The 11371-nt window shown below is 37.9% G+C and overlaps 1 protein-coding gene across 1 annotated transcript in view; it reads right to left on the minus strand.

Annotated features, from left to right (window-relative positions):
• LOC119532567 (metalloproteinase inhibitor 1-like) overlaps nucleotides 1-11371 on the minus strand; it is a 46785-nt gene extending 35414 nt beyond the window's left edge. Inside the window, exon 1 of the mRNA XM_037835020.1 lies at nucleotides 11366-11371. Within this exon, the coding sequence (XP_037690948.1) occupies nucleotides 11366-11371 (6 nt within the window). The remainder of the gene's footprint in view (nucleotides 1-11365) is intronic.

Here is an 11371-nt window from a genome sequence, read left to right on the forward strand (position 1 = left end):
TATCTGATGGGCTGCAATTATCCATGTAGAAGCAGATCTTGAGGAACACATTTTAAGCAGATGCTTACATTCGGAAGCTTGTTTTCTGGAACCTCACTCAAATTGAGTCATATTGCTTCATAGACTGAGTTCCTAGAGGACAGGAACGATCTCTTATTCACTGTTGTACTCCCAATGCCTCTCAATTCATTCAAGTATCTGTTGAATGAATGAATGGACCTATTTGCTGGGGAAAATGCTATAAATAGATGCATTGGCCATTATTCCTCCCCTAGTTTAAATTGAGAATCTGAATATCCCGACCAGGTCAAATATTCTACATATGCCATTATTTTCCTTACAGTGGGTCAAAAGGGGCTATATCCTATCTCCTTCCATGTCTTCTGGGATTTCTGATGTTTTAATTTACTGATTGCTAAAATAAATACCATACAATAGATTGGCTTAACAATAGGAATTTATTGTCTCATGGTTTCAGAGGGTAGAAGGCTTGCTTTCTCCCAGGGTGGATATCTTCTGTCTAGCTGGCAATCTTTGGGGTTCCTGGATTTTCTGTCACATGGTGATGCATGTGGTGGCATTTTCTCTTTTCTGGGTTCCATTCACTTTCAGATTTTGGCTGCTTCCCATGGCTTCCTCTCTCAATTTCCTTTGCTTATAGTGACTTCAGCCATATTGGATTAAGGTCCACCTTAATTAATTTTGAGCACACCTTAAATAGGACTTCAAAAGTCCTGTTTAAATGGGTTCACACCCACAGAACCGGGAGTTGGGACCTGAACATGCCTTTTGTGGGAGACATGATTCAATCCCCAGTATGTGGAACCAAGCAGAAACCCATACTTTTTTTTCCACCATTTTATCCTACATCTACTAATAGCTGATAAAACTAAAACTGCCATCTAGACTGTACCAAATTCCCATCAATACCAGAAAAGACTAGAAAACCTGATGGATTGTGAAGAAGATGGTCCACAGAAAGGATCTGGGATCCTATTTCACACCTGTTATCATCTCACCCTAATCAGTGGGAAGAAACCAAGGGAGAAAGGAAGGGCCCACCCATCCCATCTGTTTAAGACACTTCAGGGTAATAGTTCACACAGTGGCTCTAAATAAGTTACGAAACACCCCATTCCAAAAATACATTTAGTTTTCCTATCTCCTGATTGCCTGGCTCTTTTCCTGGATTCCCTCTCCTTGGCTTCTGCTCTTGGTTACAGCTTTTGGCACTCTCTTGCTAAGCTCTGGTGTTTCCTCCTGGCCTTGCTGGATCAGTCTTGGCTGAGAATCTGCCTCTTAGACCATGACTGCTCTCCTTTCCCACACTAATCTTGCAAGCCCAGGTTCTCAGCTTTGATCGGTTGTGCATAGAGTTTGGGAAAGTAATGCTGACCTTTAACTGCCACTCAGAAATGACACAGTGTTCCAATTCAGTTTTTAATCTAATTTGTAACTATTACAGTTATCATCACTGATATGGGTACTCATTTGCTTGATTTCATCAGGTAAATCTCAATATTCCCACACACAATTTTAAGTCTTTGAACACCTTCTCCAACAGGTTCAAGATAAGTTCCTTATTCTATTTCACCAAGATTCATTCATCTTGTTCTCAAACATAACTCAAACCCCACCTTGTGGTTAAATTTTCCATAGCCACACTTACCATACCCATGTTGCCTCTCCATGTATAGGAGATGCTTGTTTTTTATTTTAACTTACTTATTGCAGGCTTAGAGTTTATGTGTACTTAATTGTATGTGCAGATGTTTACTGGTTTTCTATTTAGTCAGTCCCTTAAAAATAATAGCAAATAAAAAATGTGTCTTCTTTACACTCTGTAAACCCTCAGAGGCATATATAACCAATGTCATAAACTCTGGTTAACCACAACAAAAAAAATTTATTGGAAGGCTTCTGTGTAGTGAATGAGAATCAGGAACTCCAAAGTCTTCAGTGGTAGAACTTCAGTCATTCTAGGACATTGTTGAAATATCTCAGTTCCATTTGCTTTCTGCCCCTGTGGGTTTCTTCTAAAGGTTCAAATTCTGGGAGAGGCTAATTGGCTAGCATGGGCCACATGAACACCTCATGGTCAGGAGGACAGGGTCCTATGATGGCAGCCTAAGAGAATCACATGAAGGCAAAGAGTGACAGATTCCCAAAGGAAAAAAATATGCAAAAAATATCCACTAAAGCAGAACTGAAATTATCAACTGTATTGGTTTAGCAAACAGCTAATCAGTCATGTAGAAATATTACAATAAGTGCTATATTTCTAAATTCATCTAATGGAAACATGATTTTAAACCAAAGAAAAGCTCTGAGATTACACAATACTGTTTATATAGTGTTATGCCACACTGGCCTTGTTGAATAAGTGATTTTCCATGCCTGAAAAAAATAAGACAAAAAAAATTACAGGAAACCTGCATCATAAATGTCCTTCTCAAAGGAGATAATCATTGTAAAAGTACAAAAGATGTTATTATCACATTTTAAAGGACATAAAATAGCACTCTTGCAATTTGTATTTTAGGTTTCTTGCTATAAGTTCCCAGTTATCCAATATCCTATCCCTTTGGAAATCTATAGTGAAGAAGGCTCAGTCCCACTGGAACCACAATCTTGTTTCTGTGACTGAAGTGAATATGAGGAAAAACTGGAAAATCAGTAGGGCTTAGCCACTTCTGAAAAACTTTTACTTTAAATGTTGCACAGATAAGGAGTTTACAAAAAGAGGCTCATATAGTTCTCTGATTTCACAAGGGGATTCTTTGGAAAAAGTTTTTAGAAATTCAGTGGTGTCTGGAACCAGCTTAAACTGATGCACAAGGGCCAACTGTGCATTCCCAACTTTGCATGCAGTGATCTCATTTTGGTAGCTTAAAATTGTCTATAGTGGGGGTATTTATGCAATGGAAACTGGCAAATGCTACAAATCAGGGGTTTTTCCTGCCAGGGTCAGCTGTTAAATGTCTACCAGCAAACCACTGGAAATAACTGGTGCATGTGTGATGCCCCTATTCTATGAGCTTCAATGATTTGGGTTCTGTGTCTCAAAGGTATTTTTAAAAGATTTCAATTGGGAAGAGTTTGAAAACCATTTTACTCAACTAAAGAAAAGTTGGTTGGAATTGTAATCCATGTTATTACAATTCTGTAAGAGTATTTTCTCTTTTTACTTGTTTTCTTATTAACTCTTAACCAATTACTGTTTGAGGTTAAAGTTTTAAATGTTAAAGTGATGAATAAAAATGATCAATTTTTTTAAATAATAAGAAGAAAATAGTAAAAATAAGTTGTCTCCACCAGATAAATCCATTTCCATTTGGTTACTCCCTATATCATATTTCTTCACATCATAGTTTAAAAATTTAAAAACCAGTCTATTAATAAAAAGTCAGAATTTTTGCATCATTTAAGGATAATCAAAGTCTGCTCACATACAAAGAACATTGGGGATGGCAAAAACTAAGTCACAATCAAACAATTTCTGATTTTAAAATAGCTAAATAAAATTGTTCAATACTTTTATGTTAAACCATCATCCTTGGTCACCCATACTGTCTTTTTGGCTATCAAAAGGTTGAAAAAGAAATTGAGAAAAATTGAATGCTTTTCATCATTAAGAAAATACTTATTATATCCTCTTTGACAGTTATCTGAAAAAATTATATACATCAAAGCACCACTGGAAAATGAGAAGCCCTCCTGATGGGACACCAAGGATATTAAGCTGAATACAACTCAAGGTTGGGGTTAGTAGGGATTGCCTGACATAAAAGAAAATCCAGATTTGACAGGATCCAAACTGGATCCAGTCTACTCAGATGGGGTAGGGTAGGGGAGCATGCATGTGAGGTTTTGAAGGCCTTCTCAAAACTCAAGCGGATATAAATTTTATAAGAGAGGATCTCTTTTTGTATTGTAAAATTTTGGTATTAGAATTATTAAGCAAAAATGTCTGAAAAAGAACAAAGTCAAGGTTGTATTAGAAACATTATTGTTCTTATTTTATAGAGGAAAGTGTTCCAACAAACATTATCAAAATCGAAAGACATTTAGAACATAAATATCAACATTCAGTATATAATCCAGCAGGTCTCAACATAAGCATAACTGTAAGTGAATTTTAGTTTATTTTTAGTGAAAATCTTATATTATCTGTTTTACCTTTAAAGAAAGACCTAACGTATCTAAATGCTGAACTTAGTCCTACCTTGCTGTGTTAGTCTGAGTCCTCCATAAAAGCAGACACTAAGATGGGATTAAACATGCAAGGATTTTATCAGGTGAAATGATGGTGTGAAAGGAAATGGGAAGGGAGCCAGGAAGACTGGAAGAGGTATCAGTCAGCAATGCAAGTCTGACCCCAAGTGAAGGAAAGAGGAAGAGAAGGCTGGGTGGAAACATCATAGACCGCAATGCAGTGTAAGGAAGATCCCACAAAGTCAGTAAGAGAGTCCTTGAGCCAAATCAGCCAACAAAGGAAGACAAATCTCCCAGGAACTTGGCTGCCTTGGTATTCCGCTGTATTCAGAGGCTGGTGGCAAGCAGCCCCTGAGAGGCACGCTCCAGCAAAGCACAGTGATGGATTTCAGAATGCAGCAGCTTGGGGCTTTTGTCTGTATAAAGAGGTCTGTGAGGCACATTTTCATGGCCACCACATTTGATGTCACCTGGGTAATATGCAGGGCTAGAGCTGTCTGAATACCTAGCAAGAGGAAGCAGAAAGGGGCTGGCCACTTCTAAGCATAAGCCTTGAGGAAAATTACAAAATTGAGAAAGCACTGGCACTTCAACAATCCCCACAGATAATTCTAATGCCCATCCCATCCTTCTCTTCATTGCTACAGCTATTCCCTTTGGCTGATCTTCAAGGATCCTTGCTTTTACTTCTGAAATGTTATGCACAAGGACTAGGGAGATGGGTGGGAAACTGTCTTTGCAGCATTTGTTTTGAAAGATGTATCTGGGCTCTTCATTTCCCTGTAAACTAATATAAATGCTGATGTTAATACTCTACTTGCTGCTAGTGACTGTGTGTGTTTTTTCTCGGGGCCCTGAACTCTTCCATTTCAGAGCGTCAACAGTTGCTGGAGTCACCTTTTGTAAATTAGTTGGAGAATTTCAGGTACAGCACATACTAGAGTAATGACCAAAGAAAGAAAACAGTAGAATCAAATCCAGAGGGTGTGAAAGGAAAGAAAACTGGCAAGACTTGGTGAGGAACTAGGTATAAGGGCAAAGAAAAGATCAGTGAAAAATGACTCAAAGAAATTGCTCTGAAATGTTAGAAAATGGCTCTGGAAAAACTTGTTTTATAGGTGCTTCATTTCAACCTAATACAGCACTCTTTGACACCAGTCTCTAAAACAGAATAAAGGAGGAGACTTTTTTTATAAGGTGTGGTGGAGAAAAAGAAAAAGATATATTGGTATCACTCATCTTCCCACCAATTTCCCTCTCCTAGCTCAAAACAGTTCATCTCAGACCATGATTTAGTTAATTCTGGACCTCCATTTTCAGTTGCATGGCTTGTTCTTACCTGGGAAGTTGGATCAAGTATGAAAGCATCAACTGAAGCAGCATGGAGTACAACAGAAGAACTGGCCTCCCCACTAGACACCAGTGTTCCATGCCACAGTTCCCCTTCCACCAATACTTGCCATTACAGATTTGATTTTCATTGGTCCCATCAGAAGTGAGAGGAATTTTCTTTCAATGACTCAAGTGCTTTACCTTACACAGGAGGAAAAAAAGGAAAATAGAAATAAAAACATTTTGTCTGGCCAGACTGTACTTACTAGCACAAAAGTATCTCTAGCTGTAACATAGTGAATGTTTTGGTAGGGAGTAAGAATGAAAGCAGTAAGACCAGTTACAGAGGATGTTTTAATAATTTAGGCCAGAGATAAAGATATCCTAAGCCACAGTGATGGCAGTAAGGATGGAGATAAGTGGGCATATACATGAGCTATCTGGAGGTAGCAACAATTCTGGATTGGATTTAAGGGTTAGAGAGAGGAAGGAATCAAGAACACTACTTTTAAAGCAGAATAAATGTTCATGATTATGGGATTTTCTCCAGCATGTTGCCTAGGTATAGGCACAGAAAAGGGGGAAAGTGAGAGTAAAATAAGATTGAGGTTTTACTAGGTCGATGAGATGAAAAGACAATAGGCTGCTGGAGCTGAGGATACCAGCAAGAAAATGAAGTAATAAATTAAGGAATTTAAGTGAGGAAAGCAAAGATATAGGCAGTAGGGGGCTGATAGATATGGAAAACATACAGGAAGTTCCAATGAGCTCTTAGAGCTGATGTTTTAAGAATAAGTAAATGAGAATGCTGGTTGCATTCAGAGAAACTGAGATGACTAGATGTTATTTCAGAGATAAGTACCTTAAGGGATCAGGATGTAGCCTGGGAAAAGTTAGCTAGAGTAGAGTAGAGAAAAAGATCATTGGAGGTACAGAATCAAGAACATGGAACCAAAATACTCACATATTTAAATGGTCATTGGGATGGTCTGAAACTGTATGTACCCCAGAAAATCATGTTCTTATAAAGCTAATTCTTTCCTGTGGGTGTAAACCTATTAGAAGTAAGGCCTTTTGATTAGGTTACTTCACTTAAGGCATGGCCTGGGGTGGGTCTTAATCCTCTTACTGGAGTCCTTTGTAAGAGAATAAAATTAAGACACAGAAAGAGAAAGCCATGAAAGCAAGAAGCTGAAAGCAAAGAAACCTGGAAGAAAAGGGAGAGACCAGCAGATGCTGCCATGTGCCTTGACATATGACAGAAGAGTCCAGGAATGCCAACAGCTGGTCTTTGGGAAGAAAGCATTGCCTGATGATTTGATTTGGACATTTTTCTCAGCCTCAAAACTGTAAGTTCGTAAGCTAATAAATCCCTATTGTTGCAGTCAACACATTTCATGGTCTCTGCTTTGAGCAGCTTAGCAAACTAAAACAGCTTTTGGTACAAGGAGTGGGGTGCTACTATTGCAAATACCAAAAATGTTAAAAAAGCTTTGAACATTGTGTTAAAAAAGCTTTGAAGAATTGTGAAGTGCTGGATAGAAAAGGCCAAGATTGCTTTGAAGAGACTGTTGGTAGAAACATTGACACTAAAGGTACTTCCGATGAGGCCTTAAACAGAAATGATGAATATGTCATTGCAAACTGGAAGAAAGATGACCCTTGTTTTAAAGTGGCAGAGAACTTGGCAAAATTGAGTCCTGATGTCAGATGAAAGGCAGAATTTGAAAGTGATGAGCTTCAATATTTAGCTGAGGAGACTTCTAAACTAAATTTGGAAAGTGTACTACAGTGAAACTGACAGGATTTTTTTGCAAGATCTGTATGAATGGAACCACTGACATCTGAACCAAAAAGGACAGGAAAGGGACAGATTAAAGGAAAAATGACTTCAAAGGCAGAACCAGGGAAGCTGAGTTCTGTACCAAAGATATCTTCTTGGCCCAAGAGAGCAAGCCCACCCATGTATGTGGAAAGGGTGAGTATGCCCTGGCACTTGAAGAGGGTAGGCCTTCCATCTGTATAATTGCATTGTTATTTACCAGGGAACAGAGAGGAAAGAGTGAGGAAAGATGAGAGCAATGGGAGGTTGGGTCAGGAAAGAGAAAGTCAGATGAGGCTGATAGTACAGAAAAGAATAGATAATACTAAGGCTCACATCTTGGGTGGTAAGCAGGAATAATAATAAGGAAGTGTCACATGGTCTATGAGGGCAGTTAATCCTATGAATGGAGAGGAGAGAGTCACTTGGAGTCCAGCTGGGTTTGTGGGAGTCAAGTCTTCGTTGGATGAGGAGGTTCTAGTCCCTGTGGAAGGAGTCAGATGCAATAGGATTGAGAAGAGAGATTTGGGGTCTAGAGCTATGGGAAATATTATTATTGGGGGTTATTATTATTGCTGTTGTTTCATGATGTCTTTTTACTGATTCTCCTCCTCAAATCAATTTTTTAGTGTGTCACTCTAAAATGTGAGCAGAAAAAATGAAAAATCACCAGACATTTTAGCAAACTCTGTAATATAGAATACACAGGCCAAAACAGATACATGAATAGAAAAAAAAGCAACTTCGGCAATATAGACATAATGCAGATAATTTATTTTTAATTCTCATTTATGTCTTCAGAGAGATAAGAAAAGATATTGTATCCATGAAACAAGAATTGGATAGTGTTTCAGTTTGCTAATGCTACCGTTTTGCAAAACACCAGAAATGGATTGGCTTTTAAAAGGGGGGTTTATTTGGTTGCAGTTACAGTCTTAAGGCCATAAAGTGTCCGACATAAGACATCAGCAATCGGGTACCTTCACTGGAGAAAGGCTATTGGCATCTGGAAAACCTCTGTTAGCTCGGAAGGCACATGGCTGGTGTCCACTTGCTCCCAGGATGCATTTCAAAATGGCGTTCTCCAAAATGTCAATGTCAGCTTCCAATGGCCGTTTTCAAAATGTGTCTCTCAGCTGCAGCTAGCTTGCTCCTTCTGTCTGAGCTTATATAGTGCTCTAGTAAACTAATCAAGGCCCACACTGAATGGGCAGGTCCACACCTACATGAAAATTATCTAATCAGAGTTATCACCTACGACCCACCTACAATCAGAGTTGGGTGGGTCGCATCTCCATGGAAACACTCAATCAAAGAATTACAATCTAATCAACACTAATATGTCTGCCCACACAAGACTGCATCAAAGATAATGTCATTTTGGGGGACACAATACATTCAAACCGGCCAGATAGTATAAAAAGAACATTGAGAGAACAACATAATGATAAAGAGCTTTGAGAAAGTAAAAACATAGGAACAGAAATGAAAAAGAGAGGAGTTGGAAGAAAAAATAGAGGAAACCTCCCAGAAAGAGAAACAAATGGAAATTAGGAGAGAAAAGGTAAGAATGTTATATTAGAGGAGCAGTTCAGGAATTCCAAAATTTGAATATGAATTACTGAAAGAACAGAATTTAGCACAATGTTGTTCACAGCAGCATTATTCACAATTGCCAAAAGATGGAAGCCACCCAAGTGTCCATCAACCAATGAATGGATAAATAAAATTGTGGTATATACACACAATAGAATATCATTCAGCCATTAAAAGGAATGAAATCCTGATATATACAACAACATGGATGAACCTTTAAGACATAATGTTGAGTGAAATAAGCCAGACACAAGAGGACAAATACACTACGATCTCACCAATTTGAGAGAATTAGAATAAGCAAATTCAGAGAGTCAGGATCTAGAATATAGGTTAACAGGGTGTGCTGGTTTGGATGTATTATGTCCCCCAAAATGCCATGTTCTTTAATGCAGTCTTGCGGGGATAGAAGCAATAGTGTTGATTAGGCTGGAATCTTTGGATTAGGTTGTTTCCATGGAGTTGTGACCCATCCAACTGTGGGTAACACATTTGATTAAATTATTTCCATGGAGATATGGACCCCGCCCATTCAGGGTGGGTCTTGATTTAATCACCAGAGTCCTATAAAAGAGCTCACAAACAGAAGGACCTCAGAGCAGTCAAGAGGGCAGCTTAGAGAGACATTTTGGAGACGGCTGTTGAAAGCAAACTTTTGCTGACACTTTGGGGATGCTAGCCCAGTATTTGCTCCAGAGAAGCTAAGAGAGGACAAATGCCCCAAGAGAAACATTTTGAAGAATGCACAGGAGCTGAGAGAGGAACTGGAACACAACCTGGGATCAGCAGACGCCAGCCACATGCCTTCCCAGCTAAAAGGTTTTCCAGACGCCAATGGCCTTTCTTCAGTGAAGTTATACTCATGTTTATGCCTTGGTTTGGACACTTTTATAGCTACAGAACTGTAAATTTGTAACCAAATAAACCCCTTTTATAAAAGCCAATCCATTTCTGATATTTTGCATAACGTCAGCATTAGCAAACCGGAACACAGGGGATGGGGCAGGGATAGGGAAGGGGAAGTTAAGGCTTAAAATGTGCAGGGTTCCTATTTGGAATGATGGAAATGTTTTGGTAATGGATGGTGGTGATGATAGCACAACATTGTGAATGCAATTAATGGCACTGAAATACATATCCAAGTATGATTAAAAGGGAAACTAATAGATTGTATGTATGGTAATAGAACAAAATTTAAAACAAAACAAAACAAAAAAAAACCATGGACCTACACTGAAAAAACAGTGACCCCCAAGTTAAACCATGGACTTTAATTAATGGCACAATTATAAAAATGTGCTATGATCAATTTTAACAAACATTCCACACCAATGCAAGTTGTTTTTGTTGGGGTAGTGTATGGGAATCCTGTATTTTATGTATGATTGTTCTGTAAATCCACAACTTCTCTAATAAAGGGGGAAACAAGAATTACTGAGAGAATAGAGAAAATGAAAGGGAAAAAGTCATCAATGGAACACTTCAAGAAAATTACCAGAACTGAAGGATGTGAGTTTCCAAATATAAAGGGTTCCACAGGGCCCACAAAAATGGATGAAAACAGACCTATGGCATATCGTTATGAAATTTCAGCACGCTGGGAACAAAGAGAAGATCCTAAAATCTTCCAGAAAGAAAAAAATAATAGTTCAAATACAAAAGAGCAGGGATCAAAATGGCTTCAAATTTCTCAACAGTCACACCAGAAAAAAGAGGTCAACAGAGAAGGCTCTCAAAATTCTGAAAGAAAATTATTGCCAACCTGGAATTCTATACCAAACCAAATTTTCAATCGAATCTTGGATAGAAACCTACACAGTGAAGAGAACAAATCACAGTAACAATTCCAAATGCAATTTTCATTCTCTAGAAGTATCTCAAGTTAAGCATCCTAACTGAATGACAGACTTAAACAATTTCTTTTCAACTCAATTTGTTCCTTGTAACTGTATTTGCCATTTGTTTTGCTTGCCGTTAATCCATGAAGAATTGCTCAGCATTTTGTGAGGCAATTTTTGCATTTAAAGAAATGAATTATGGGTGGTAGGAACTACTAAAAGCTGGTAGTTTTTTGACACGCTAGCATTTATCTATAACTACTTTTGTTTTCTGCTTTGTTCATGATAACATGATAAGGGTAGGTCAAGGAAAACTAACATTTTGTCACAAATGTTACATAGCAAATTAAATATTTACATAACATTAAAACAGTTTAGAATAAAATGGATTATTTATCATTGCTGGAGTATTTTTTCTGCTGAGTATTTTTTCTGTTGATTTTTTTCACCTGTTTATATTATATGGTGCTTTGTAATAAAATGCTCATGAATGTCATGAAAATGCTCATGTAAAGTGTTAGCATTTGTCTTTATAGAATTTAATGACTTCTGCTGTTCTTACCATCAT

Source organism: Choloepus didactylus, chromosome 4 (assembly GCF_015220235.1).
Source record: "Choloepus didactylus isolate mChoDid1 chromosome 4, mChoDid1.pri, whole genome shotgun sequence".
In the NCBI taxonomy this organism is placed as follows: Eukaryota; Metazoa; Chordata; class Mammalia; order Pilosa; family Megalonychidae; genus Choloepus; species Choloepus didactylus.